A 25,783-nucleotide genomic window follows, 5' to 3' on the forward strand; every position below is an offset into this window, starting at 1 on the left:
AAGTCTTCTTGATTTATTTATTCTAATTATCTCCTCATCCCTTTTAGGTCCAAATATTTTCCTAAGGATCTTATTTTCAAATAAGATGAATATGATAACTTCAAATTAAAGCAATGTTTTTTGAGGAGACAACACTGTTATGCACCTTGTTTGCCTCCCTCCCCCCGGAAAAACTACCTTGCTTGCCCCTCTTTGGAAAAAATCCTGCAGACGTCCATGAACCTTTAGTATCGACTTCGGACTATAAAGCATTGATTCTTCAATGTATAGAGCGGCAATATACCGCGACAGCCTCTTACAGAGTATTTGCCAGGAAATATCAACACGAGAACAGGGATAGGAATTCCTCTTATTTTAGATTTTCTCAAACTAATTTCAAGTATCTGGTGAAAATTCTTTCTATTTAGTATGCAAATAAAGGTTTTAAATTTGAATGGGAGTATTAATTTTCTGGGTTTTTCCAGAGACGATATGAAGCACTGCGGATACGAAGGGCGAACTCAACAAAGTGCATTGTGAGGGAAATGCGTTTCAAGTTGTCAGGCACAATTCGAGCTCCACAAAAACTTGGTAACTGTAGATCGGAATGTTTCATGCGTGATTTTCAAAGATTTTATGGAGTTTGCACTGTGCCTGGCAACTTGAAACGCATTTCCATCACAATGTACTTTGTTGAGTTCGCCCTTCGTATCCGCAATGCCTCATATTTTCAATTACTTTGAAGCATTTTGGACCATTTTTTATTTTTATAAGCAACTGCATTAATTGATAGAATGATCTTAAACATGAAACTAATTGTTTTTTCCAATGATTGACTGTTTTCTTTGCCTTTCATTACGCTAGGTCACTCAGCCGCTATCTTTGTTGTGAGCCTAGATTAAGTGTGATTGGAGCTTATCCTATATGCTTTCTTCATACAACATGGCTGTCGGCTACATGTTTGACATCTTAACACAACTTCTTTGAAACATCGCTCATGAAATGTATTTCACCTATCGTCCTACGGGAATCAGAGGAACGTAACTACAAAAATTCTGTTTTCAGTTTCGTTAAAAAAAAATCCTCTGAAGAGTATTTGGAGAAAATCGACATTTTCCACTTCTAATTCTTATCTGTAAGGCGGAGTCACGTTTAAGAGTCATATTCCTAAGAATACATTATTTCCTCTCCTATTAATTTGATAAATTAGAGTTAAGTCGCTCTGGTTCTCACACACGCTATCAGCCCCTATTTTCCAACATTTGGCACGTTAGGTATTACGCCAGATGTGTCATTTGGGTATGATGCATTTTTGTTATATGCCTGTGGAGATTCGAACAGTGTTCTCGGCTTGCGAGCCAGGTTATATCGGCGTCAGCGTCCAACGTTTGGAGCGCATACATTGCTCTAAGCAGGATGCTCTCTACCTTATGATGGGACACTTTTTTACCCATGAAAGTTATTGTCCGTGGCCTGCAAGCAAAGTTCTTGCAACAAACTGCCTCGAGAGAATTATGCGTAGGCTATGTGTGACTTTTCTGTTTCTCAGACCACGTGTGACTACCTACAAATTATGTGAAACAATAACATAAACAACTTCCCATGTGAGTATGAGAAAACACTTGCATTCTAGCCGGGTTCGATTCCTGTGATTCGAATTCCACTTTGAACTGTAGGCCCACTCCCAATTAGCCTATCTGTGCATACAAGTGAACTTAAAACAAGACAAACTTTCATTCTAACCTCAGTCACTTATGGGAGCTGCTTAGAAGTAGTAGTGTTGACTGCCATGACTAAAATTTCTGGATCCAAGTTCACTTCCTCTCAACGATTTTATTTGTTGTTTTAAGTCCCCTTTATGCACAGTAAGGCTAATCGGGACTGGACCTACAATTTAAAGTGGGATCCGAACCACTTGTGCCTCCACCGGGTATCGAACCCGGGACCCCTCTCTCGACGATTTGACTGAGTCTGCACTCCTGCGCTACACTCCGCTGTCTATGCAATGTAGTTTTAAAAGTTGTTAACTGAGGTATCCTAGTCACTAATTCCACCGCTGCCACCAGTTAGTCAAGGTATGACTCATCATCAGCCAGGCTCGGGCGAAATGCAACTCATTAAACCGTCGCGGACGAACTGTGGCATTTTTCTAGGAATTTCGCTTTCGGACCAAACGCTACTGAACGTACAGCAGTCCCAGTGCCTGCTCCAAGTTGCACTGCTGCTTTCGGAGCCCTTGGTTTGGGAAGGGGATGGGGGTGAGGAAAGGGTCTTTATTTTTCATACTGAAGCTCGTTCATTTCGTTCTCCTATTTCTCTTGGTTGAATTTTCTGAGATACGGAATCTACCTCATTTTCCTTTTCATTTTGTTTTATTGCGTCACCCACGGTACTCTTACATGTACTTAACATTTTTAATTTCCCTGTACCTGCACCCTTTGGTTAGGTAAAAATAAATAGCTGCAGTTCGTCAAATGTTGTATTTTTGTTTTTGTTACCCATTTTTCTCGTACTTCAGTCAAGGGCAATGGAGCTACTGGTAACAGACGTAGTTAGGAAATAGCATGAATTGTTTCTTCCCCGCACTGTAGTTGACCGATAAAAGAACTATGTAAAGTCTCGTTTCTATTACCACAAATTTTACCGCGCAACATGACACGCGGCATGCGACGCTGCATGTGCCAAGCATTTGTTGAAATGGAAACTGTCTGCAACATGCCGCGGCGCAAGTGCCGGGGACAAAATTGCCCCAAACGATTAAGACGCACAACGTGCGCGGCGGACAATGGAAACAGCCTGCAGCAAGTTCCTGGGGCATACGAACTAGAGTAGAAACAGACGACGCGACTACAATCTGTGGTCCAACAAGATTTAATAACAATGCAAAATCACTTGCAGTCATTCTTACAAAGTTTTCGTATCCACTTTGAAGACGTAAGTCTCTCATCAACGAGTTAATTTTTTGCTAGAAAACTTCTAATCCACCATCTAGGTTGTTTTCGCCTCTTTTTTTAGAAATTCATGATACGCGCCTGCCATAACCAACAAACCCGCCATAGCTTTATTGTTCATCTTTACCCAAGTTAAATCACCACCAAATTATTACAATACAAGAGAAGGAACACTGACTACTCTAAAGCACTGCACAACGCTACACTGCGATCCTGCACTCCAGTGTTGTTGCGGACGTATTTTGAAGAAGTAGTTTTGAATTGGAAGCAGTACGAGTACACTAAATGACGCGCAACATGCGCCGGCACATGTTGCACGTCATGAGTCTGGAACTTGTCTGAATGGAAACGTAGCTTAACAGAAACAGAAGGCTTTCACGATTTGTCTGAATATTAAAGTGATCTCTTCTTTCACACCAAAACATAAATAACTATTCTCAGATTTGAAACCGTAACAGGGGTGTAAGGGGTGACCTTCCACGTAGTACACCCAATCCTCAACTTCATTCCACGTAGTACACCCTGGACTGCTCTTTGCAGACTAACGAGACTCTGGCGACTGGCCCTATGGCTAGTATCATTCTGTGTGTTCTCCTGCTTTCTGTCATATGCGCTGAGTGCCTCTTTACAGCCTCAGCTTTTAACCTGTCAGAATATTTTAATATTTCAGTTATGCGACATTACAGTTATGTTATTTGTTATGGTAAGGGGCTGCACCCCGTATAACGTGGCGGGTGCAAAATAGCCTAAGTGCTGACGCACCCAAAATTAAAAAAAAGTTACATATAACTTTAAGAAATGCGTATAAATATTTCACCATCGTTTATATTTATGTACATGTTGTTAATTTTCAAATATTGTGAAGAAATGCAGCAAGATGCTACGTATTTGATTATTAATGTGAGCCACTGTATATGTTATGTTTTTATTTCATGAACAATGTATGGTCAAACATTACTTTGCAGAGCTCCGTGGCGGAGTGGTTAGCACAGTGCAATACGACGCCACAGGTTCCGAGTTCGGATCACAGCCTGTGCATTATTTTTTTTGTGATGTCCTTTCATCAAATTTGTCATTTCATCACCCATCCTCGTCTTCGCGATTAGTCAAAAGTGGCATAATACCAAAGTTAAATATAACAAATCAAAATCAAACATTACTTGGCATGACAAGAATGGATAGGTTATTTTGAAGCTGCTGTTATTAAAAGCAAATTGTATGTAGCTTTCCTAGACAGAAGTTTCACACACAGAAACTGATTGATTGGATAACGGCTGCGGGTTCCTACTCGAGCAGAAAATATATATATTTCCATTTATTACTTACAACAATAGCAGACTGATTTCCTGCTAAATCAAAGAAAACTTGCATTCACAGTTACAAATTGACATGTTGAATGAAGTAAACTACAAATTTCTCTCACTCCAATTCTGATTAATCGAACAGCACACCACAACGTGGGTCATTATCTAGTTCGAACTTACTCTCGAGTTCCTCAACTAAAAATAAATTGACTGCGAGACAAAAACTCCTCTCCGATAACACATTATATGCAGAGTATACGTAAGTTGAAATTCCATCATAATAATAATTTGAATTCTTCAAGTAGTAGCTACAAATATAATTTTTCATACATATTTTCTTAGCAAAATATGAAGTTCCTCACTTCACAAGGATAACATATACACAGTATTTCACAAGAGTTTTTAGTTCGAGCTAGTCGCAGGCCTAATCCAATATATATATAGCCCCAATCCCACCACTCACTCACTCACTCACTGACATAAATGTTCTCCATGAAGGAAGCCCCGGAGGCGAAAAACGCCCGATTAAGACCCCCCATGAAATCGTCCCAAAAGGCCGAGAAAATTCAAAAATCTCTCAATCGGCCCTTCCTTAAGGGTGAAAATGCCCTTTTCTCACGTCCTTAGCAACCGTTGCCACGGGCATTTCTTTTGCACACATTGTTTCCTTCAATTCTTAATTGTCCAGCTACATTATATTTCTCACAGATAAGTAACACACAGATGAATCAACTCCTGTCTTTGAAAAGGTGCCTGAAACAAGGGTGACATCTACATAATAAGGAGTTTCAGCCCAGATACAATTACGTATATATTGTTATACTCAATGCGTAAATATCTGCATCGTGCTTGTTTCAACTAAATGTTTAGGGGGTATAATGACATGCAATTCCTTAGAGCTTGCCGTGCTTGTTGTTCACCATGGAAACGGACGTTGCTAGGGAACTTAAAGAAAGTTTATTTTCACCCCGAATGCTACTGTAAGGGAATTATGCTAGAGTTTTCGATTGATTGATTGATTGATTGATTTGGTGTTTTAGGTCCACTTTGTGCACAGTATTAGAGTTTTCGAATTTTAAAATGTGAGCATCAGAATTCATTGCAGAGGAGAGATAGAAATTTGCGAAGAATGAAGGAAAACATTTCTTTATTTCAATTATGTTTAAAAATGTAAAACTGACTACAGAAGTAAAATGTTACTTTTCCAATTTAGTGTCGCTATTGAATTCGTTTACATAAAACATCTAACTAACTATCCTGAAACTGTTATTACTTACCCAGCTTATTATTAAGAAAGAAACCAATAATATTTTGATTATTTGTACATATTACAGCGCATACACACATAAATTTACGTTCAAAACTTTCCAAATAAGCGAACCACGTCGGCGAGCGCACGAGACGTGGCCACAGGCCACGTCGAAAGTGCGCGAGTATGAATATAAACGTCACTTCATTACTTAGTTAAAAAAAAAAAAAGTGCCAGGCAATCAGAATTCGAGGGTATGCCTGAAATTATTTGTAGTATCTCATGTATCAAGGGGGCTTTTTAAGTAAAATGAAGGATACATACTACATGCTTTGGTCAATTCAGAGTAGTAGAAACGTAATTATACTGCATGTTGTAACTGAAACCGTAGCCTCGAAGGCCGAAGTCGTTTAGTGATCCACTCATACACTCGGTACCAAACATTTCAAGTTCGAGTAGACATCTGGGCATGGCTGGGTTTTTTTTTGTAAGCATCCCTTCATAGATTTAATATGATCATCATTCATCTTCATTGTCACGATTATCTACAAGTGGCAGAAAAGCGATATAAAACATGAATAATACAAAAGTATAACAAACAAAAGAGGATCAAAGGATGAACTGAGTTTGAGTTAATGATAGGAAGTTTTATAAAATTACTGTTTCTTGAATAATCTTGTCCTTTGTTCCGATTGTATTTCTCAGTCACACGTTGCTCAATGTCCATGTCGACTGCCGTTCTTGCGTTCTTGACAATTACTTTCTTGTCTGTCTATGCCCTTCTTTCAAACGTGGTAGGTAGGCGGGCGTTCTGTCTATTTCTACACCAAAAAGTTTAATGCACCTCCTGTCCAAGAAGACAAGAATTACTGAAAGTAATTTTCAAAATTGTAAGCGGATGAGGGCCCTTGTAAATGATAAAATATACTGTCCTTTTATTCGCTTGGTTTTGAGAATCACTTTCCATACAATTCTTGCCTTCTTGAGAGTCCAATGGCCCTGTCTAGCTACAGACCAGTTGCACAAACGCGGTTTCGTTTGTTTCGTACAACAATTCCATCTAACATTTCGTTTCTACGCATTTTCTACTTGCCAAAAGTGCCTTTCATATAGCCCCAAGGCGTTGTCTACTCGGATGCTTCGTGATCGAAGGTCACGTGTACAAAGTTTCAGGATTCAGATTTTCCGATTTTGCATGGTGCTGCTGCTATCAGTTCGGTTCGCCTTCTCAAGGTCGCGCAACAAGCAATTATTTTTCGTCTTCCGATAGGAGAAAGCTTGTCTCTCGCTTAGGTGGACGAACACGTGGCACGGATGATTTTTTGGCTCGACCATGGTTGGTCCTTTATGTTTCGTCCTTCAGCAACTTAATCTAAGCACGAATCATTCTCATCGCCAAACAACTGTAATTTTTTTATAAAAAATGATGTAATACATGTAAACAGAGAGAGAGAGAGATAGATAGATAGATATAAACGTTTTCCCTCAACAAACGTTTGCTTTGCTATCGTATAAAGTGAACGTACATGTTAAAATTCATCTAGCATAAATAATCAATTTAGAACAAATTCACATAAAGCGATTAAGTATGCAGAAAAGAAATATATTTGTGATAAATACATAGTTAATAAGTAAATTCCAATAACCAGAACTTTTGTCACGCCGAATCTTGTTTACGGATGTTTTCAAACGTTCTGTTTTACAATTTAATTTTTTCACTGACATCCAAAACGAAAATACGTATTATAACTTAGTGACTTTCGAGGGGTCAAAGTACTGTAATGTTAGTATGCTGCCGATCATAATTATGAGGCTTCTTCGAAAACGCCTTCGATAACGGTATTTGCTATTCGTAACGGATATGTGTATCACTTTTTCGAAACAGACTTTTGTGGAGGAAAAGAACTGTAACGTTACAAAAGTAACGAGCACAATTATACGAGAGACCTATGTTATTCTCTCCGGAACACGGCATCGGACACGGTATTGCACATCGGAACGTCTGTATCATACCAGCTATAAATAACGTTGTTGCTTTGAAAAAAGGAGTGTAACGTTTTTACAGCCGTGACCTCAATTAAGTTACTGGTTAAATGTAACGTTACTATCACTTTCCACACACACTAAAGTTACTAGTCAATACGTGACGAACCTTTTTCTTACCCTGTAACGTTACTGGTTGCCGGCAATGGATGTAACGTTAAAGTGTCACGTGAAGAGCTACTCCTTTAGAGATCAGTTATGCTTCGGTACCGTTATGCACACCTGTAACGTAATGTTCATATACCTGAGGTAACGTTTCTGTTCACGAGAAAAGTTATTCTGTTTCTGGTTGTAACTTAACGGAAACCGTAATTGAAAATACCGTTCCATTTCGTTACGTTACGACTCCCTGCTTGACACACACGGCTAGAAATCTCCCTGTGCCTAACCTATTTCTTTCATGACCAATTATACCCAGGATAACTCCTTCACATTTTGTAGGGGGTGTTAAGGGACATTTGACTCTTCATAGTTCATGTAATCGGGCTTTTATCAGTCACATAGTTACACATATTATTTTGTATCTTCTGATCCCATTGCAGTCCCAGAATGATTTTTTTAGTATGTTTTAGAGTATGGTATGAGGGACGAAATATAATTTTCTCACGATTTTTGGTGATGACATGTTTTGAGATATTCAAGGTCAAAAGTCAAGGTCACGTGACAAAATTATATTTTTATCCAAAGGTAGGCTTGTTATATATCACTGGAAAGCTTGTTCAATTCCCTGTACAATAAGCTTTATTTGAGCTTCCTAGGCAAAATAGGGGCGGAGTTACAGCAGATTTAGAATAGTTAAGCGGACTCAAAAAGGGCAATTTATGCTAACTTTGACCTTCAATAATTTAACAATTACAAGACGCACGAAACTAAAAATTTGTATACTTACTAAGTTCCATGCATAGTTTCAATTCCCCAAATTTCATGAAAATCGGAGATGGTCAGGTCAAAGGCTGTGTTGATTTCGCATGGAATGACTCAATTGTTAAATTGTTTGTCTTGGATATATATATACTATTTTCAATAAGCAGATTGAGTTTTGTACGAATTTTTGAGTCATTTTTCAAAGATTTTAGGTCATTTTACAGGATTTTTGTTGTCATTTTAAAGGTCATTTTGCAAAGATTTTTAGGTCATTTTACAGGATTTTTGTTGTCATTTTAAAGACCATCTTTCAAAGATTTTTAGGTCATTTTACAGGATTTTTGTTGTCATTTTAAAGGTCATTTTTCAAAGATTTTTAGGTCATTTGACAGGATTTTTCTTGTCATTTTAAAGGTCATTTTCCAAAGATTTTTAGGTCATTTTACAGGATTTTTGTTGTCATTTTAAAGGTCATTTTTCAAAGATTTTTAGGTAATTTTACAGGATTTTCATTGTCATTTTAAAGGTCATTTTTCAAAGATTTTTAGGTCATCAAAATCCGGGCTCTGCTTATAACACACATCAACCTATGTCTTTAGGAGGTGAATGAGGAGCCAAGCTCCATGGTGCAGTGCTTAGCACAGCATGCTACAATGACAGGGGTCCCAGGTTTGAATCTTGCCCTCGATGTGGGTGTTCTTTGTGTGTCTCCTTTCATCAATTTTATCAGATCATCACTCATCCTCATGGTCATGATTAATAGAGGCATGCATTTCTTGTTTTTGACGAAAACACAAAATGTGAAATAACATCTTGTAGTGTTAATTTTTAATGTTTCTTGAAAGTTGTGAAGTGCACTTTCCTACCCTGTTTTTGTCACGAAATGAACTGCAAAATAGATTCTTAAACACGAAATTTAGACTTTATTTGCAGATGCGACACTTTCTGAAGTGTGAAATATCCAGTTATGCAATTCACGGAAAAATTATCAATTCTGCTGTAAATATTTGAGAAGAAAAAATGGACCCCTTTATACAGGAAAAAAATTAATACTTTGGTAACTACAAAAAAGAAGGGATATGTTTATATTGTGCAATAAGTGCAGTTTTCAAAGCAAATTTAGGATTATAATCACAATTTTACAACCAAAATGTCATTTTATATACTGCTTTTGATTCAATTTCTCACTGCTATAACACCGAAATTTTGATTTTTTTTTTTTTTAGCAAAAATATGTGCCCGTAATGATTAGCCAAAAGAGGAAGAAAAGTGATGCTAAATAACAAAAATCAAAATTAGTTCAAGGAGGTAAATGTACATTTATTTCAATTCTGACAAAATTATTATTATTAAAAAAAAGAGAACAGTGAATTCTGGTTGTGGCTTTGACCTCACATTCAAAGATGATCTTCAAATTGACTGTTAAGGTTATTACAAATATCATTCATAAATGTGTTTCGAATTCTATTTCTTATGGAGAATGAAATCACCTGCTCTTCAACAACCAGTTCTTCCATTTTTCTTCTTTCCGTTCATGTGTTCTCTGTCAATATATTAAGTAACGTGTTCCTGGAGTAATTTAAAAATAATAATACTTTCACAAGCACTCGTAAAGAAATAATACTTTCACATGAACTCATAAAAAAATAATACTTTCACATGCACCCGTAAAAAATAATACTGTCACATGCACCCATAAAAAATAATACTTTCACAAGCACCCGTAAAGAAATAATACTTTCACACGCACCCGTAAAAAAATAGTGCTTTCACAAGCACCCGTGTATACCTTCCATCTGACACAAGCATTTCAACTTGTTCTTGAAGGAAACTGTACCGATTATTCTTACTGTCAATAAATAATTTTAAAAAATTTATAGATGTGAATTGCATCTTGTGCAAAACAATTCTTTAAGCTTTCCTGGCGGCGAAGGTTGAAGAGGTTTTCTCAGGATACCAGCCAGGTGAATTCCGGATAGGCTTCTGAGCTTTTGAGAGCTAACATCACCCTCATCTTCAGGGATTGAAGTGCAGAGATGTGTCAGGATAAGGTTACATGTCTCTGGTGCGTCCAGTGTATGTGCTGTGTCTCTGACAGGAAGATGAGACTGACACTAGCTCTCGGAAGCCTATCTAGAAATCACCTGGTTGATATTCCAAGAAAACCTCTTCATGCATCTTGTGTTTTCCATGCATGTATGGAAATAAATAAAATTATGTACACTTGACACCTAGTACCCCTGCTAAAAAAGTTTAAAATTTTGCATGGTTTATGAAGATTATGTTACATAGCTCACGGAGATGTGTAATGGTGAAGTAATGTACCTCTGTTACCTCAGCCTAAAGGCAGCATGCAAGTGAATATAGCACCCAACACGACAAGCCAAAACAACACTAGAATGGAACGTTGCCTACTGCTTCATAAACACAACTATTAATAGCAAAAGTCAATAAATTTACAATATTAATTATTTTATGTAAAACAAAGTAAATTAAACACAAAGGACTGAAAACTTATGAAACCAAAATAGAAGTGTTAGGTTCAAAGCAATTTTCGAAGTCTTCGTTAGGCTAGAAAAGTTTGGTGGCGTTATTATTTGCACTTTTTTTCTATTCTAGTGTGCATACAAGCTGTTTTTATCAATAAAGAACTACAAAAATACTCCATGATAGGAGTTTTTTTTACGATAGAGGCCATACTTTGGGATCAAATATCTCGGTTATTTGTATTTCCCGTGCCCTGAAACACATTTTATGCAGAGCATTCCCTGACATTCGCTACGAGACTCGGCCCGCAATCTCCTAACATCTTCTTTCCGCTCAGGCCAATGTTTTTGTCCCCTCCCCCCGCCTCATCCCTGAGTCTCCTCCCTTTGTCCAAATAACACACTCACCTGCATATCGCTTCGTCTGGAAGATAAACCGGATCTGGAGGAAATAACACCATGCTTAATAACCACTCAGCTTCTTGAAAGTGACTGTGATTACTACAGATTTTTCCAGACAAAAAGATTGTTTTTTCAAGGTTGCCAGTAGGGGTCATTTTATTATGACACAGGAGAGACTTGAACTAAAATTTGTTAAGGTCAGCTTACAAAGCAAAGTACTGAGTGTTTATGTCACAAAATGTGCGACTCTGTGAGGAAACAGTAGAAAAAGTTATTGAGCTGGATGGATAACATTTTAGTTGGTTTTTAAGTTGAGTTGGTGTCTTTTTAAGTCCACTTTATGCACAGTAAGGCTAATCGGGATGGAACCTACAGTGGGATTCGAACCATATGTGCCTCCACCGGGTGGATAACATTTTAATTTACCGTTCTAATTGTTTTTTTTTTGCCAGACACACACACGCGATATTTTGTACCCCTAGTATGCTTTTCACAAACTTCTCTTACAGAAGATTAATACAGAGCATTCCCTGACATGCGCTACGAGACTCGGCAGCAAGCGGCCCGGCGTCAGCGATTGTCTTTCCCGGTGAACGGGGTCCACGACAGTCGGTAGAGTCGGCTATTACAATTACAATTTTCATATTGTGTACTAACCTTGACTACAGAAGGTATTGAAAATGATGTCCCTCTGCTGCAATACATTCCTGGCATCTCCGAAGGAAATTGGCATTTACACGTGCAAGTTCATCTACTGTAATTCTCCCGATTTTTCGTACAATACTCTCTTTTAACTCACGGATGGTGTGCGGATTGTCTTTGTATACTTTATTTTTTAGATTTCCCCATAAATAAAAATCGCAGGCTGACAAATCGGGGGACCTAGAGGATTTTTGAAACACCCATTTCTTGTGAGAGGCGGCAGATAGATTTCCGAGGAAACTGTTCTAACCGTTGTCCTATCTTATTAAGTTTTTCCTCAGAAAGAACAAGTGGATTTTTCTTTCCACTTTTATTCAGAACTGACCCTGTTACTCTAAACTATTTTACAAGGTTTAATATAGTGGTCCTATGCGGAATGGACACACCAGGAAATTTCGTTGCAAAACGTCGTTGCACTTCACCACAATTCCTCTTTCCGAAGTAACACTCGACAAGATAAATCCTTTGTTGTAATGTAAACTCTTGTGGTGCCATATTAAGCCACAATCTTCAACACACGAACACGACACAACACAACTTCCGAGGGAGGATTATACTGGCGTCAGTCTGCAATGCCACCAGAAAGGGAAAGAGAGCGAAAAGAAACAGACTGTAGCATGCGACTGTCATGGAGCCCGTTCACTGGGAAAGACAATCGCTGACGCCGGGCCGCTTGCCGCCGAGTCTTGTAGCGAATGTCAGGGAATGCTCTGTATTTCATAAAACATAAAATATATTGATTAAAACAAAATCAATGCAATTCTCGAGGAGACAGTCAGTCAAGGTTAACATAAAATAAAATTTAAAAGCATTTCAATCAAGGAACTGTTTATAATATCAACTTCCTTTGAAAGTAGAAACGGTACTTTAGTATTATACGGATTACCTCCAATTAGTATGCTATACGTACCTAACCTAACTCAACTTAATAAGATATGAAGGTTAGGTTAGATACGTATAGCATACTAATTGGAGGTAGTCCGTATAATACTAAAGCACTGTAGGAACTAAAACATAATTTATCATAAATCCAAGCGCTTACCCAGAAAAATTCTCAAATAACCATGTGTATATGCCTAATCGAGTCGTCGTGTACGTTGCTTGTCTGAGTAATCCTGCAGAGAGACCTGAGTACATTCCTACAATACCTTCGTTCTTGAAAATACTTGCAACAGCATGAAGGCTCGTCTTGTATTCTTTGGCTGCACCTCCCATTCCACTGAGCTGCATTCTGTTCTTCACTAAATCCAAGGGTTGTACGAAGCATGTTGCACCCATCCTTAAAAAAAAAGTGTCAGCAGTATTAAACATGTTATTTATTTCCACCAAACTGGAAGTAGGCTTTCTATCTTAAACGAATAATATATTCTGGAAACAATAATGTTCTGAATATCAGTTGTTTTATGTTTGTGGTATTGATATGGATACAAAATTGAATCAACTTGATCAAAACAACCTAATGACCACAATTTTGTAATTACACGAAACAAAATTAATGTGCACATACAAATCTGTAATACTATGACCAAATTCTTCAAAATGAAATACAGTAAAACCTCATTAATCTGCACTAAGTTAACCGCTTTAACAAAAGTCAGGGTTAACTGAAATAACCTAAAAGAACAGTAGAAAGTGTATTAAAACTCAGTTTATAGCAACAAAACACGTTTATTATGATGTATTTAAAGGGCATAGGCCTAAATACACTATACAGTACAATACAAAGTCTGCGGGAAACAGAATTTCATCAGTAGTTGACTGCTCTTTCTTTGGGAAGTTCTCTTGTTGACTTCTAGCCACATTTAAAACCTTGCTTTCTTTTTTTGTTTTGTTTTTTTGCCTGTCCGGAATAAGCAAAGTCCTGCTTATCGGGGTCCAGATCAATGAGGTTTTACTGTACAAAACATTCATTGACACCAAAAATGAAAATTACAAATTAGCATTTGACATAATAACTGAACATGAACTCACTTAATTCCACTGTAACATATTATAAATGTATATTTAACATATGTAAATATATATATAATGAAGCCAAATTGGGTGGGATGGGTGAAATAAAGAAGTTCCAAAATTTTGGAGCAACAATATGTTCAAACTTTCTATTTCTACCTCCTCCCACTTACTTAAACAGACACTTATTTTTCAGGAGTCTTCAAAATAGTTATTTTGATGTATAAATCTTTGATTTCCTCTCGGCACTTGCACATCAACAGAAAATTAAAAGGTAATAATAAAAAACATAATATCACTAAATCTAATCATTCTGGAAGACCGACTTTGATTCCAGGAGACTCCTGGTCATTCCAGGAGGGTTGGCAAGCCTAACTGGAAGGCAAGGATTATATTGGAATCATGCAGCTTTCAATGACAGTACCAATGAATGGTCTCTATTACTTATAATAATATGCATAAAATGTTAATCAGGAACTTTACTTTTAATCAACTGGATCTAATATCCTTCTTCGTTATTCAATATATACAGTAAAACCTCATTAATCCAAAAAAAAAGAAAAGAATGCTTTTGGAAGAAGCTGCATTGACACAGGAATACCCTCATACTGCATTGTATGTACAGTATTGCTTTACATTTTACTGTACTGTAAAGTGTATTTAGTCCTATGCCCTTTAAAGTAATCCATAATAAACGTGTTCTGTTGCTATAAACGGAGTTTTAATGCACTTCCTACTGTATTTATAGTAGATAACCAATATAGGATGAAATTAAATACCATATATATGTGGAATATACAATTATTTAGCTCAAAGTTAACAAATGTAAGTTTACTTAATATTCGAGCAAGATGAGGGCAAAGTAACATTTGTAAATTTTCACTTGCACTTCATTAATATTCTGAACATTCTTTAGCATATTATAAAAATTACATAATATCGAAACACAACTAAATAAAATAAAGAACAGGCTTTTAATGCAAAATTTGTAGTGTATGGATACACACAAGTTCATAATTTTCCCTTGATTTGTGAAATACAACGAATACTGTATTTTAAACTGTTTGCCTGGTCCCGGAGGGAAAAATTGTTCATTAGTTGGTAATTATACATATTCTATTGAGCCTTGCACGTTTATGGTACAGATGCCGATTACGTTTAGTCCACAATGCTTGAATCTTTAATTATTAATTTACAGATATTATAACTTACCCAGCAAGCCCACCAAATAAAAACTTGACAGGTTTGGGGATCTGTTTTGGTTCTGTCTGTTGAGACATGGTGAATATACAATTATTTTCTGCAAAACGATGTTCGAATATACAAGATTCGAGTCTCCGCTCCGAATCAGCTGTTTTGGACTTTGCGTAGAGGCAAACTATAACTTGAAACTTTGAAAGGTAATAAATAGACAAAACATTAACTTAGAGAAATGCCAATGTAATTTTATGAGCACCGAAGTAACAAATTAGGTCTACGGAATGAGTATTTTTATTTACAAAGTTTTATTTGTAGACTTTCAATTGACAATGTTGGTTTTGTAATTCCTTGGATTTCCGTTTCCATGACCTTGACGAAGGTGAAGTCGGTCATTGAATAATCTGTATTCTGTGCTTGGAGTAATTTTACCGAAGATCATAATCTGTGATATTGAGTGTTAAGATAGAAGTAAACTTTGAGAGCATGATATCTGTGGCATGATACATAGCTGTCAATAATTTTAATGCCAGGTGGTAAAACACGTTCGATCATCGTATATTTATAACTTTCCTTGGTAAATATGCGATAGCGCCCGGACGGATTTCTTCAAATTTACAGGAGAAAGTACTTACTGAAATGAGTTTCTTTAGCATTCTGGACGTTCTTGGAGGTATTTTCCTTTTGGTAAGAAATATGGTATACACAGCACACAATATTTTAGATCACTTAACTTTGTGGGGCAACAAAGAGTATACATATATATATATATTGGTGACGCAATAGCCTTTGAGGGCCAAACCATGCAAAATACTTTACGTTGGGTGATCCATGTTCAGCGTATTGAAAACCCCATTGTTGTTTTTTGGGGGCCGTTCACCCACTTTACCCCCTCGAGAATTATGTTGAATTTATTTTAATCGGCAGAGTTCGATGTTTTACGTAATATAAAATTGGTTCCAGCCTGCGGAAAACACAAATAACTGAGATATTTTATCTCAAAGTATGGCCCGCGTAAGTAAAAATATGGGTAAATATGTAGTATCGCTCGAACGGATTTCTTCATTTTTACAGAAGAAACTACTTACTTTAATCAATTTCTCTGACATTGTGGAAGTTCGTGAAGGTGTTTTTTTTTATCGTTTGGTAACAGTTTCGTAGATCGGAGAGACATTAAAATCGGATATTTTGTGTTTCGCATGATTCGTATTTACCAATTATGGTACTACTTTACTATACCGGAGACAACTATCAATGATTTATTTCGCAACTTTTTACATTGCTAACACACTATTCTGCATTGCGGAACATTTCTTTAGGTGAAATAATGGATTTCTAACGAAAATAATGTCTATTTCTTACATATGATAGCCCCATGAATCATCACGGGGACGAGGTATGCCTACTAGGTTAGGTTAGGTTCCTTTAGCACTTCTTACGTTCAATTTAGCATATACGGATAACATTGGAATTACAAATTCCATGGCATCTTCCACACCCGGCAACAACTTCACGATGCATCCTCGACACGTCATCTTGTAGCAGCAGCAATAGCACGTTGGAAATAGATTTTAGTAGAAAACTACATGCATTTGCATTAAAATGGATCAAAACTACATTCCCGAACATCAACAACGCTACAGAAAATGATTTGCGTAAGTACTTTCTCCTGTAAATTTGACGAAATCCGTCTCCGGTATAGTAAAGTGTTACCCCAATTATGTATTGCGGAACATAGTTCAAGGTGCCATTATGCTTTTTACATGAAAACAAATGCAATTTTTCACATTCTGAGTGCTTTTCCTTTCTTCGCTTCCGGAACACACAATATAGCGGGCACATCTTGACTCAAGTTGTGGGTATGCAGTGTTTCAACCTTCTGCACCGAAAAATACCTACTATCATGTTCGTCACCTGTAGAAATTATACATTATGCACGGGTAGCTGACTGATAGCCCCACGAACCATACACGGATAGCCCCACAAACCATTCACGGATAGTACAACGAACCATTCATGGATAGCTCCACAATTTCCGATAAGGTTAGGTTAGGTTAGGTTTGGTTACGTTAGGCAAGCATAGTAAAAAAAAAGGGGGGGTTGAAACACTGACAGGGGCTTACGTCATCGAACGTACGCAGCATCCGGTTGTCGTAAGGCAAGCAAATGAAAGCAATGGCAATTTTGCATCGGTGACATATTTATCTTGAAAAATACAGCATTTCCCGATCAAATATATTCTATGATGAAAGAAAATACCTCGATGAACGTTGTAAACCTTGGAGGAACTTATTACTGTAAGTAGTTTCTTGTGTAAAATTGAAGAAATGTGTCTCCGATGTATGAAACATTTACCGATCGTTTAAGCTTTCTGACCCGGAATTCCTTTTTCTTTCCTGAGAAATATTTCCAACATGCAGAGGCAGTTGTTGCAATTTCCTTGCTATTTCCCCCGCGTTCAATGACGAAACACCGTGTCAGTGTTTCCAAACATGCTTTTTGTTTCCTGAAATCGAAAATCATCTGTTCGACGTGTAGTGGCTGTTTATGTCGTAAACCCTTGAAACTGGTTTTTTAACTGTGTTTGCCTAACCTAACCTTATCGTGCATGGTTCGTGGAGCTAATCATGCAAGAATCATGGAAACATGTAATCGTAATAGTACGTAATTTTCGGTCATTAAGGTTTGAAACACTGCTTGCGCACTGCAAATCGACAAAACACAAGCAAAACGCACGATGATCCTTGATGAGTGCACGCCATATTGTCTGTTGCGAAACAAGGAAGACAAATAATGACTCGTAATATGAAAAGTTGACGCTATTTTATGGAAAAAGGCATTAACTTCACCTTAAAGAATGAACTCTCCCCATTTATATAATAACAATAATAATCAGGGCTCGAAAAATCCAGGTTGCCATGGCGACTAAAAATTTCAGCCTGGCGACTGTGATCTTTTGCTGTAATATTGCTGTTTTTAAGTTTGCATGTACAAAATTTTGAAGAATCTAAGTTCAAATTGCAGTACAGCATAAGTTAGCAAATTATTTTTTTGTCAACGTTGTGAACATTCCATAGAATCAGTAACAATCACAACCCCTCATTTCCAGCTCTCATACATGCTTTAGCGATGTTTTGAATACGGTGATACTTAGCTTCTTATAGATTGATTGATTTGCTTTATTTTACTTCGATGTTTGGGCCACTTTTGCTAATTTGCGAAGGTGAGTGATGACATGATGAAATTGAGGACCGAACACTCGTAAACATCCATGCCCAGGTCAAGCTGATTCGAACCTGGGACCCCTGGCATCATAGCACGATGTGCTAACCACTCTGCCACGGGGACCATCTCAGCTTCTTATAGTATCCACAATTGCTAGGTGGTTTCCTGGCACCTGATTTTCAGAGCTGGCGCCTAGATGTGAAGAAGATTTTTCGAGCACTGATAATAATTATTATTATTATTTCGAACAAAAATATTTGTGTTAGTTTATAATATCTATTATTGTATAATAACATTTATAACCATGGTAATAATACTTATTATTTATCTAATATTCAACTTTCATATGCCCAACCCCCCTGCAAAAATTTCTGGCGACGCCCATGCAAACAACATAGTCTTCATAAAGCATTCAAAATATTTCACATTTTCGGGGAGTGAGGGGTTACAGAGGGTGAAGGGTACTTTTTTCTCTGGCCTTCCAAGCGCACTATATGCTTAGATAAACTACCCGAGAATTGAGCCAGAGTCGGTGATTTATCTACTTGAGATTTGACCCACAATCAGTAATTTATCCACTCACCCCATAACACCTCCCGAAGATGTTCTCAACACCCATCTAAAATAAATTTATCACAAAGGTTAGTTTATGGCAGGGTTGTTAAAGGTCCAGGAATTTTAAATAAATTCAATTCCAGTCTAGGAGAGAAAATCAGCGTAAATGGGTTCTGGACCGTAAAGATCCTTTATCTATAAAGTATTTGAATTCGTCCCGGGAACCTTTTTTCCAGCTCAATTTAAATACAGTCCAGGAACCTTTCTTCCAGGATCAATTTAAGTGTGGTCCAGGAACCTTTTTCGGAATCAATTAAAATATAGTCCAGGAACCTTTTTTCAATGAAACAATACGCAACTTGGACCGAATTTAAATTGTGCGTGAAATAGGGTTCCAGTCCTGCAGCGGAACCCAATAGATCTCATGGGTTCCTGTATCTTAAGAACCCAGTTTATGTTCATTTTGGTTCTAAATGCATACATACATACCTCCCATATGGAAAGTCTTGGATAAGCTCCTGCTAATGTTTAAAGTGGCATCCAAACATCTGCACTGCAATGTGTTTCCACCGGGAATTCAGCCCAGAACACCTTAGGTCAAGATTAGTATATTTGCAGTGCATGAAATCGGGACCTTCTCATTTTGACAAATTGTCAACATCATCCAAAAACTGAGAGAGATGCAACGACAAATCCATTGGTTGAGCACCCCTCCCAAATTCTGCTCCCCTTAAAATTTTTCACAAAGGCCCGATTGGTAGTGTTTTTTGGCACTACATTTACCCTATGCCCTCTAAAACCACTTCACATTCCCAGTGATCCATTGATTGATTTGGTTTATTCCACTTCGCTTTTCTGCCACTTTTGGCAGAAGATGAAAATGAGTGATGATATGATGGAATTGATGAAGGGACTCTGACAAACACCCTTGCCCAGCCTGGGATTCAAACTTGGGACACTTAGTGCTGCAGCATGCTGTGCTGACCACCCACAAATGGATAATTGTGTATAAACACAGTGGCGAAGCATGACATTTTTACGTAGTCATCACAAGATTTCCCAAACGTCAGGGTCCATCTTTCAAAGGTGTGGAGGTGGGGGGGGGGAGGTACAATATATATCTGCGATAAACGCCAAGATCATTGCCAATTCAATGTAAAAGCTCATACCACAGATCTTAAGAATACAAAAAAACACATAATTCTATCCCATACGATGAGAATTATTAAATATGATCGAAACTGAAATGAAAACACCTCAATTGTCGCGTTTAAAGGTAAGAACTTTTATGGTTCTCCGTCAATTGTTGTTTTGATAATGAAAAGCAGATTTCATATCGTTCAATGTGTGCATTTCCTCTTAACAAGTGGAAATAGCAGACATTCGCAGTGGTGTGCCCGTGTACTTTTTAGTAGTCATTCCTGAATTCCTCATTTTGCCATCCTTTGACGTTCTTTTTTTTTTGTAAGATTATTGAGCCTAAGCAGGAATTATGACCCCTTACCAACCCCTCCTTGATCACGCCACTGGACCCAGACCTTGAAAACTGGGGGAAAGTAGAGGTTGCTGGACTGCCTGTTCGGAAGCGTTCGGCCATGGTTCGGCTGTTCTCGGCACCGTCAAAGACCACGGATTTGCACCTCTTCTGCGATGAGCTGGGGCTTCTAATACCATTGCCTTCAATGGGAAACTTGAAGGAAGGGTTCGGCCGTTTGGCACGAGGGGTAGTACTGGGGCATCAATTCGATGTGCTAAGATTAGCGAATCTCTTGCATATTTCCAGCAGTTTCATGCTGTCGCTTGGCTTATTTCGCACAAATATGCAAGTATGCTGACTTATTTCTTACTTCTTCTCTAAAATATATAAAATGCAATATTTTTATTACTTTTCTTGGTCATCGCCGCATCTCCTGATGACCGGACACTTCGCATCTGTATAAACACCATGTGTGCAGACCCTCTGATTAAGGGGGCAAGACTCTTAATGGAATTTCAGTCCGAGAAAGAAAAACCTCATTTCATCTCACTGTTTTATTATATTGATGGGCAATAAACATTGGCGAACATAATGTGTGTCCGGACCCACCGAAAATCACTATATTAGTTGGATTCCAGCTTAAGTTCTCTGTTCCCTCCCACTTTATTTCCCTTCTCTGTGGTTCAGACTAATTTACATATGAGTATGATTTTGTACTGCGGATACAAAACCTAATTTATTCATTTCCAGTGTGTGACCAATTTATTCTGCGACCACAGAGGTGTAAAACAACTAGGCTAACAAATAAAATGCGTGAGTCGTCATAACAAGCCGGACCCTGTGGCCGAGTGGTTAGCACATTGCGCTGCGATGCCAAGGGTCCCGGGTTTGAATCCCGCTCGGGCTTGGTTGTTTGTGAATGTCTATTCATCAATTTCATCCCCATCTTCGCAAATTAGCCAAGAGGCACAAAACGCGAAGTAAAATAAACTAAATCAATCAATCTTCATATCAAATAATTTGCTAGAGAACGAAGTGAGGTAGTCCAATTACATAGGAAATAAACCTGCCATAGTTGCTTGGAACTTTTGTCGGCTTGAAAATACTTTATTTTTTTAAAAAAATAATAATATTGTTTAATAATGGTATTAAGATTTCTCTACTCTAAATTTTTAAGTGAGGATATTAGGAGGGGCAACTGCCTCCCCCTTACCCCCCTCCCCCAGTGTGCATGCCTATGATATACAATTGGGGTGGAGTAGGCAGTAAAATAGCCTAATTGCTACCATCTATTTCATTCCTTCTTTCGTTTTGCACAGTCGAAGCTGCTGTGAGTAAACCACCAACTAACAGCATGGAGCTTAATGTCCTAATTCAAATACTGTACTCTCCTACTGAATTTTAAACTTAAGGTTCAATTACAATTAGCCCCAGAGTATAAAGTGAAAGTAAAACAACTTTGCCAAACTCATTCTCCCCCCACTAAAATAAACTTTCAAGAGGCCATTTCAATAGAAGGGAAAGTTTTCAGATTTCCTATGGATTCTAAGAAACAAAAAACAAATAGGGTGTTCAATTTATTTGAACAAACTACAGCATTTTCTCGAACATGTTGGAACTAACCAAGTAAAATTATTTAACACTTTGAATTCAACTGTGCTGCTGAAATCTCCATACCAATGTTCTGGACTCTTAAACCATCAGGTATGTGTCCATATGAAGCATATAACCAAAACCATCGTAGTGTCGAAAATGGAAGGGTGTAGGCCTATACCTACTTTGTGACCTCTCTGTAGTATTGTCTTGAATAATGCATTTGTATACGAGGGTCACTATTTATATTTTGAGCCTTGGCAACACTGATTGAAGTTAGGCGCGATTTGACTTTTGCACGGAATCGTCTGGCATTATTGACCATAACGTACTTCAAATGTTTTGTCAATAGCTTCATTTGTGTTGTTTATGTTGCCTTGGAGATTGCGCAACAACAATAAAATGGAATTAACTTGTGAACATTTTCATGCGATGATTTTTTCACGATTTTCGACGTGGATTATCAAGACAAGAGTGCATCGATCAACTTACTTCCACATTTGGCGATGAAGCCCCATCCTTTGCCACTGTGAAACGCTGGTATAACGAATTGAATCGTGGCCGCCATTCGCTCACCGACGAGATTCGCGAAGGTCGTCCAAAATCAGTTGTTGTTCAAGAAAACATTGATGCTGTGCAAAACCTAATACTGCAAGATCGTCATGTGACATACTGTGAGATTGAGGCAACCGTAGGCATTAGTTCCACCAGCATATATAAAATATTACATGATCATTTAGCTGTGAGAAAGGTATGTTCTCGTTGGATCCCACACAATTTGACAAAAATGCAAAAAGACGCTCGCGTGAATTGGTACAAACAAATGCTCAATAAATACAATCGTGGTGCTTCAAAAGACGTATATAAGATTGTAACAGGAGACGAATCATGGATATATGCATATGAGCCGGAACGTAAACAGCAGTCGACTGTATGGGTGTTTCAAGATGAACCCAATCCAACAAAAGTTGTTCGCGCTCGAAGCACATCGAAACAAATGGTCAGCTGTTTTTTCGGGAAAACTGGTCATGTGGCAGCTGTGCCTTTAGAGGAACGTAGAACGGTCAACTGTGAATGGTACACAACAATTTGTTTGCCAGAGGTCTTCGGTCAAATACGGAAAAGAAACAAACACCGTCGGATCATTCTTCATCAAGACAATGCCAGCTGTCACACATCTCGTCTAACAACCGACTTTATGAACAGTCAAAAAATCGAATTGATAGGTCATCCGCCGTACAGTCCTGATTTGGCACCCAATGACTTCTTCTTGTTCCCGAATGTCAAGAATAAATTGCGTGGACAACGATTTTCATCAGCGGAAGACGCCGTTGATGCGTTCAAAAACCATATTATGGAGGTGTCTCAAGAAGATTGGAAAAACTGCTTTGACAAATGGTTCCAACGAATGCAAAAGTGTATTGACCATAAAGGAGAATACTTCGAAAAACAATAAAGTTGTTTTCAATGCCAAATTCCTGTTTTTTCATTGTTAGGCTCAAAATATAAATAGTGACCCTCGTATTTTGCTAATTTTTGCCTTTTTTGTACACCTTAAAGGTAATAATCATGATGTTGAAGGTGAATACATTATGTAATCATGAAGTGACAAGCACAAAGCAGTATCCATGTCCAGGAGAATATTCAAAAAATAGCATCTGGGCTTCATGTTTGCCCATCCTACAATAAATGTATTTTTAAACTGCCACTTCACATCAATATTAGCTGATCTCAATGGCGGAATGGCTAGCATGTTATGCTACGATGCCAGGGGACCAGGATTCAAATCTCAACCTGGACATGAGTGTTCTTCGTGAGTGTTCTTTCACATTTTCATCATACGATCAATCATCCTCATCATTATATTTAGCCAAAATTGACAGAAAAATGACACTAAGAAAAATCAATTCACATTAAAGCTCATCAAACAAGCAATGATCATTCAGAAGCAGATACCTTTTTGTCCTTCATTGTTCATTTATAAATGTTCAATGTTGATTCTAAAATTTCATGTATGTAACTACAAGACACATTCTCTTATATCTACAATTATATTGCTGACCTCCATGTTGGGAGTGGTTAGCACTGGGTCTGGACCGGATTTACCTCTTTGCCGCCCCTAAGCCAAACAAACTCTGCCACCCTCCATACCGTTTATCAAGAATGAAAAAAAAAATCATTATTTTCTGTATTACTATTTTTACTATTGACGACATGCAGTATTAATTAAATGATAGTTACATACAAAAAATGTAACAAAGCGATATGACATAATTATATCATATGATTATATAAATTACATTTTAACATTTACCTTGTTTTTCAGAAAAGACTTTTATTTTTACTTCAATTAAGTGATAGGACAGAACACACACTGGGCTCGTCAACGGCCTTTCCTCACTTTTTTCCTGATTACATTTCTGTGTAAAAAAAAGAACTGATTTTCGGAACCTTTTTCAGAAATGCTTCCTGCTTTTCATCTTTCTCCGCTTTTCTCTTTTTGTATTGTGACCAACTGAGTCTTATTCTTTGATCACTCATAATGAGCGTAATGACATTTTAAACTTACCCCAACAAACGCACGTTGGACCATTAGTCTATGGTCAGACACTGACTCACGCGAGATGCGACACACCACTTACTTCTTGAATAATATTCTCGAGCAACTGACAGTAGAATAGTACAATGCGAAACCCCTTTAATAATGCTTGCGTCGACAGTTTAATTCTCAACAATTCAATGTGAATCACATGCTTTTGATATGCCGGCAGTAACAAGGAACGGCGTTCCTGAAACACAGCCAAGCCGGTGTTGTCTTTCAAAAGCAAGCGGCAGGCTCCACGTTCTTGCCGCAATCGCCGACCTGGCTCAGCCCAATACTGTACATTTGAAACAACAATGTCGGTAATTAAAACAATAAATTAATAAACTAAGTCCGAGCCCTGCTAGCCTAATTCTCTTAAGAAATATTCTTCGTTAACTTATATTTACAATACAACTACATTAAGTCATTCCATTTGTATGTCCGGAGAAAAGAAGAGGCAATCCGAGAATTAGGTATTCCTTATAAATGTAAAACAAACAATCTTGCCGTGCCTATCAAAGTGCTGCTCTAGGCCCGGGCGTATGAGGCCTATTGGGAAATCTGGTTCTGCACAGCATGCTATGACACCTGTGGTCTTGGGTTCAAATCCTGGCCTGGGGATGGGTGTTCTTTGGGAGTGTCCGTTCATTAATTTCCTCATATTCATCACTCATCCTCATCGCTGCATTTAGTCAAAAAGTGGCAGAAGTGTGGCTTTAACCTAATTCAGTCAATCAATCTACCATATTAGTACATTTCAATCGTTAAGTTTCTATTTAATTAGATTGTTTTGTATACACATTTATGAAATGACATAGATTTCAACTGAAGCTCATGACTAGGGCTCGGAAGTTAATGACCTGTAAATTACCAAAAAAGACCTAAAAATATCAACAAAAAAAAGGACGTAAAAACAGAAGAAGGACGTATAAATGTGATCCAAATAAATTAATAACTTCAGTTTTAATTACATATTTAATGAATAAACAAAATGCAAAATTATGGTGGTATGGAACACACAGTGCGAAAAAACTATATGAATGAAATGCATCTTCTTTCAGACATTATATATTTTTTAGATTAACATAATTTGAAAAATCATATTTGAAGAATCATATTTGGCCTAACCACACTAGGGTTACAAAAATAGGACTTCGGATCCTATATCAGTCGTCCAAAAATGTTTTTATCTCGTTTCAGGGATGGTTCAAATATAGCT

At 37.6% G+C, this 25,783-nt stretch overlaps 1 protein-coding gene across 1 annotated transcript in view; it reads right to left on the bottom strand.

The window, feature by feature from the left end:
- LOC145996053 (mitochondrial 2-oxoglutarate/malate carrier protein-like) overlaps nucleotides 1–15,294 on the bottom strand; it is a 34,813-nt gene extending 19,519 nt beyond the window's left edge. Inside the window, exons 1-2 of the mRNA XM_083132266.1 lie at nucleotides 15,146–15,294; nucleotides 13,023–13,259 (exon numbers count right to left, since the gene is read on the bottom strand). Of these exons, the coding sequence (XP_082988392.1) occupies nucleotides 13,023–13,259; nucleotides 15,146–15,213 (305 nt within the window). The 5' untranslated portion in view covers nucleotides 15,214–15,294. The remainder of the gene's footprint in view (nucleotides 1–13,022; nucleotides 13,260–15,145) is intronic.
- Nucleotides 15,295–25,783: the final 10,489 nt, after the last annotated feature.

This window comes from Lepisma saccharinum, chromosome 12 (genome assembly GCF_977018435.1).
Source record: "Lepisma saccharinum chromosome 12, izLepSacc3.1, whole genome shotgun sequence".
Taxonomy (NCBI): domain Eukaryota; kingdom Metazoa; phylum Arthropoda; class Insecta; order Zygentoma; family Lepismatidae; genus Lepisma; species Lepisma saccharinum.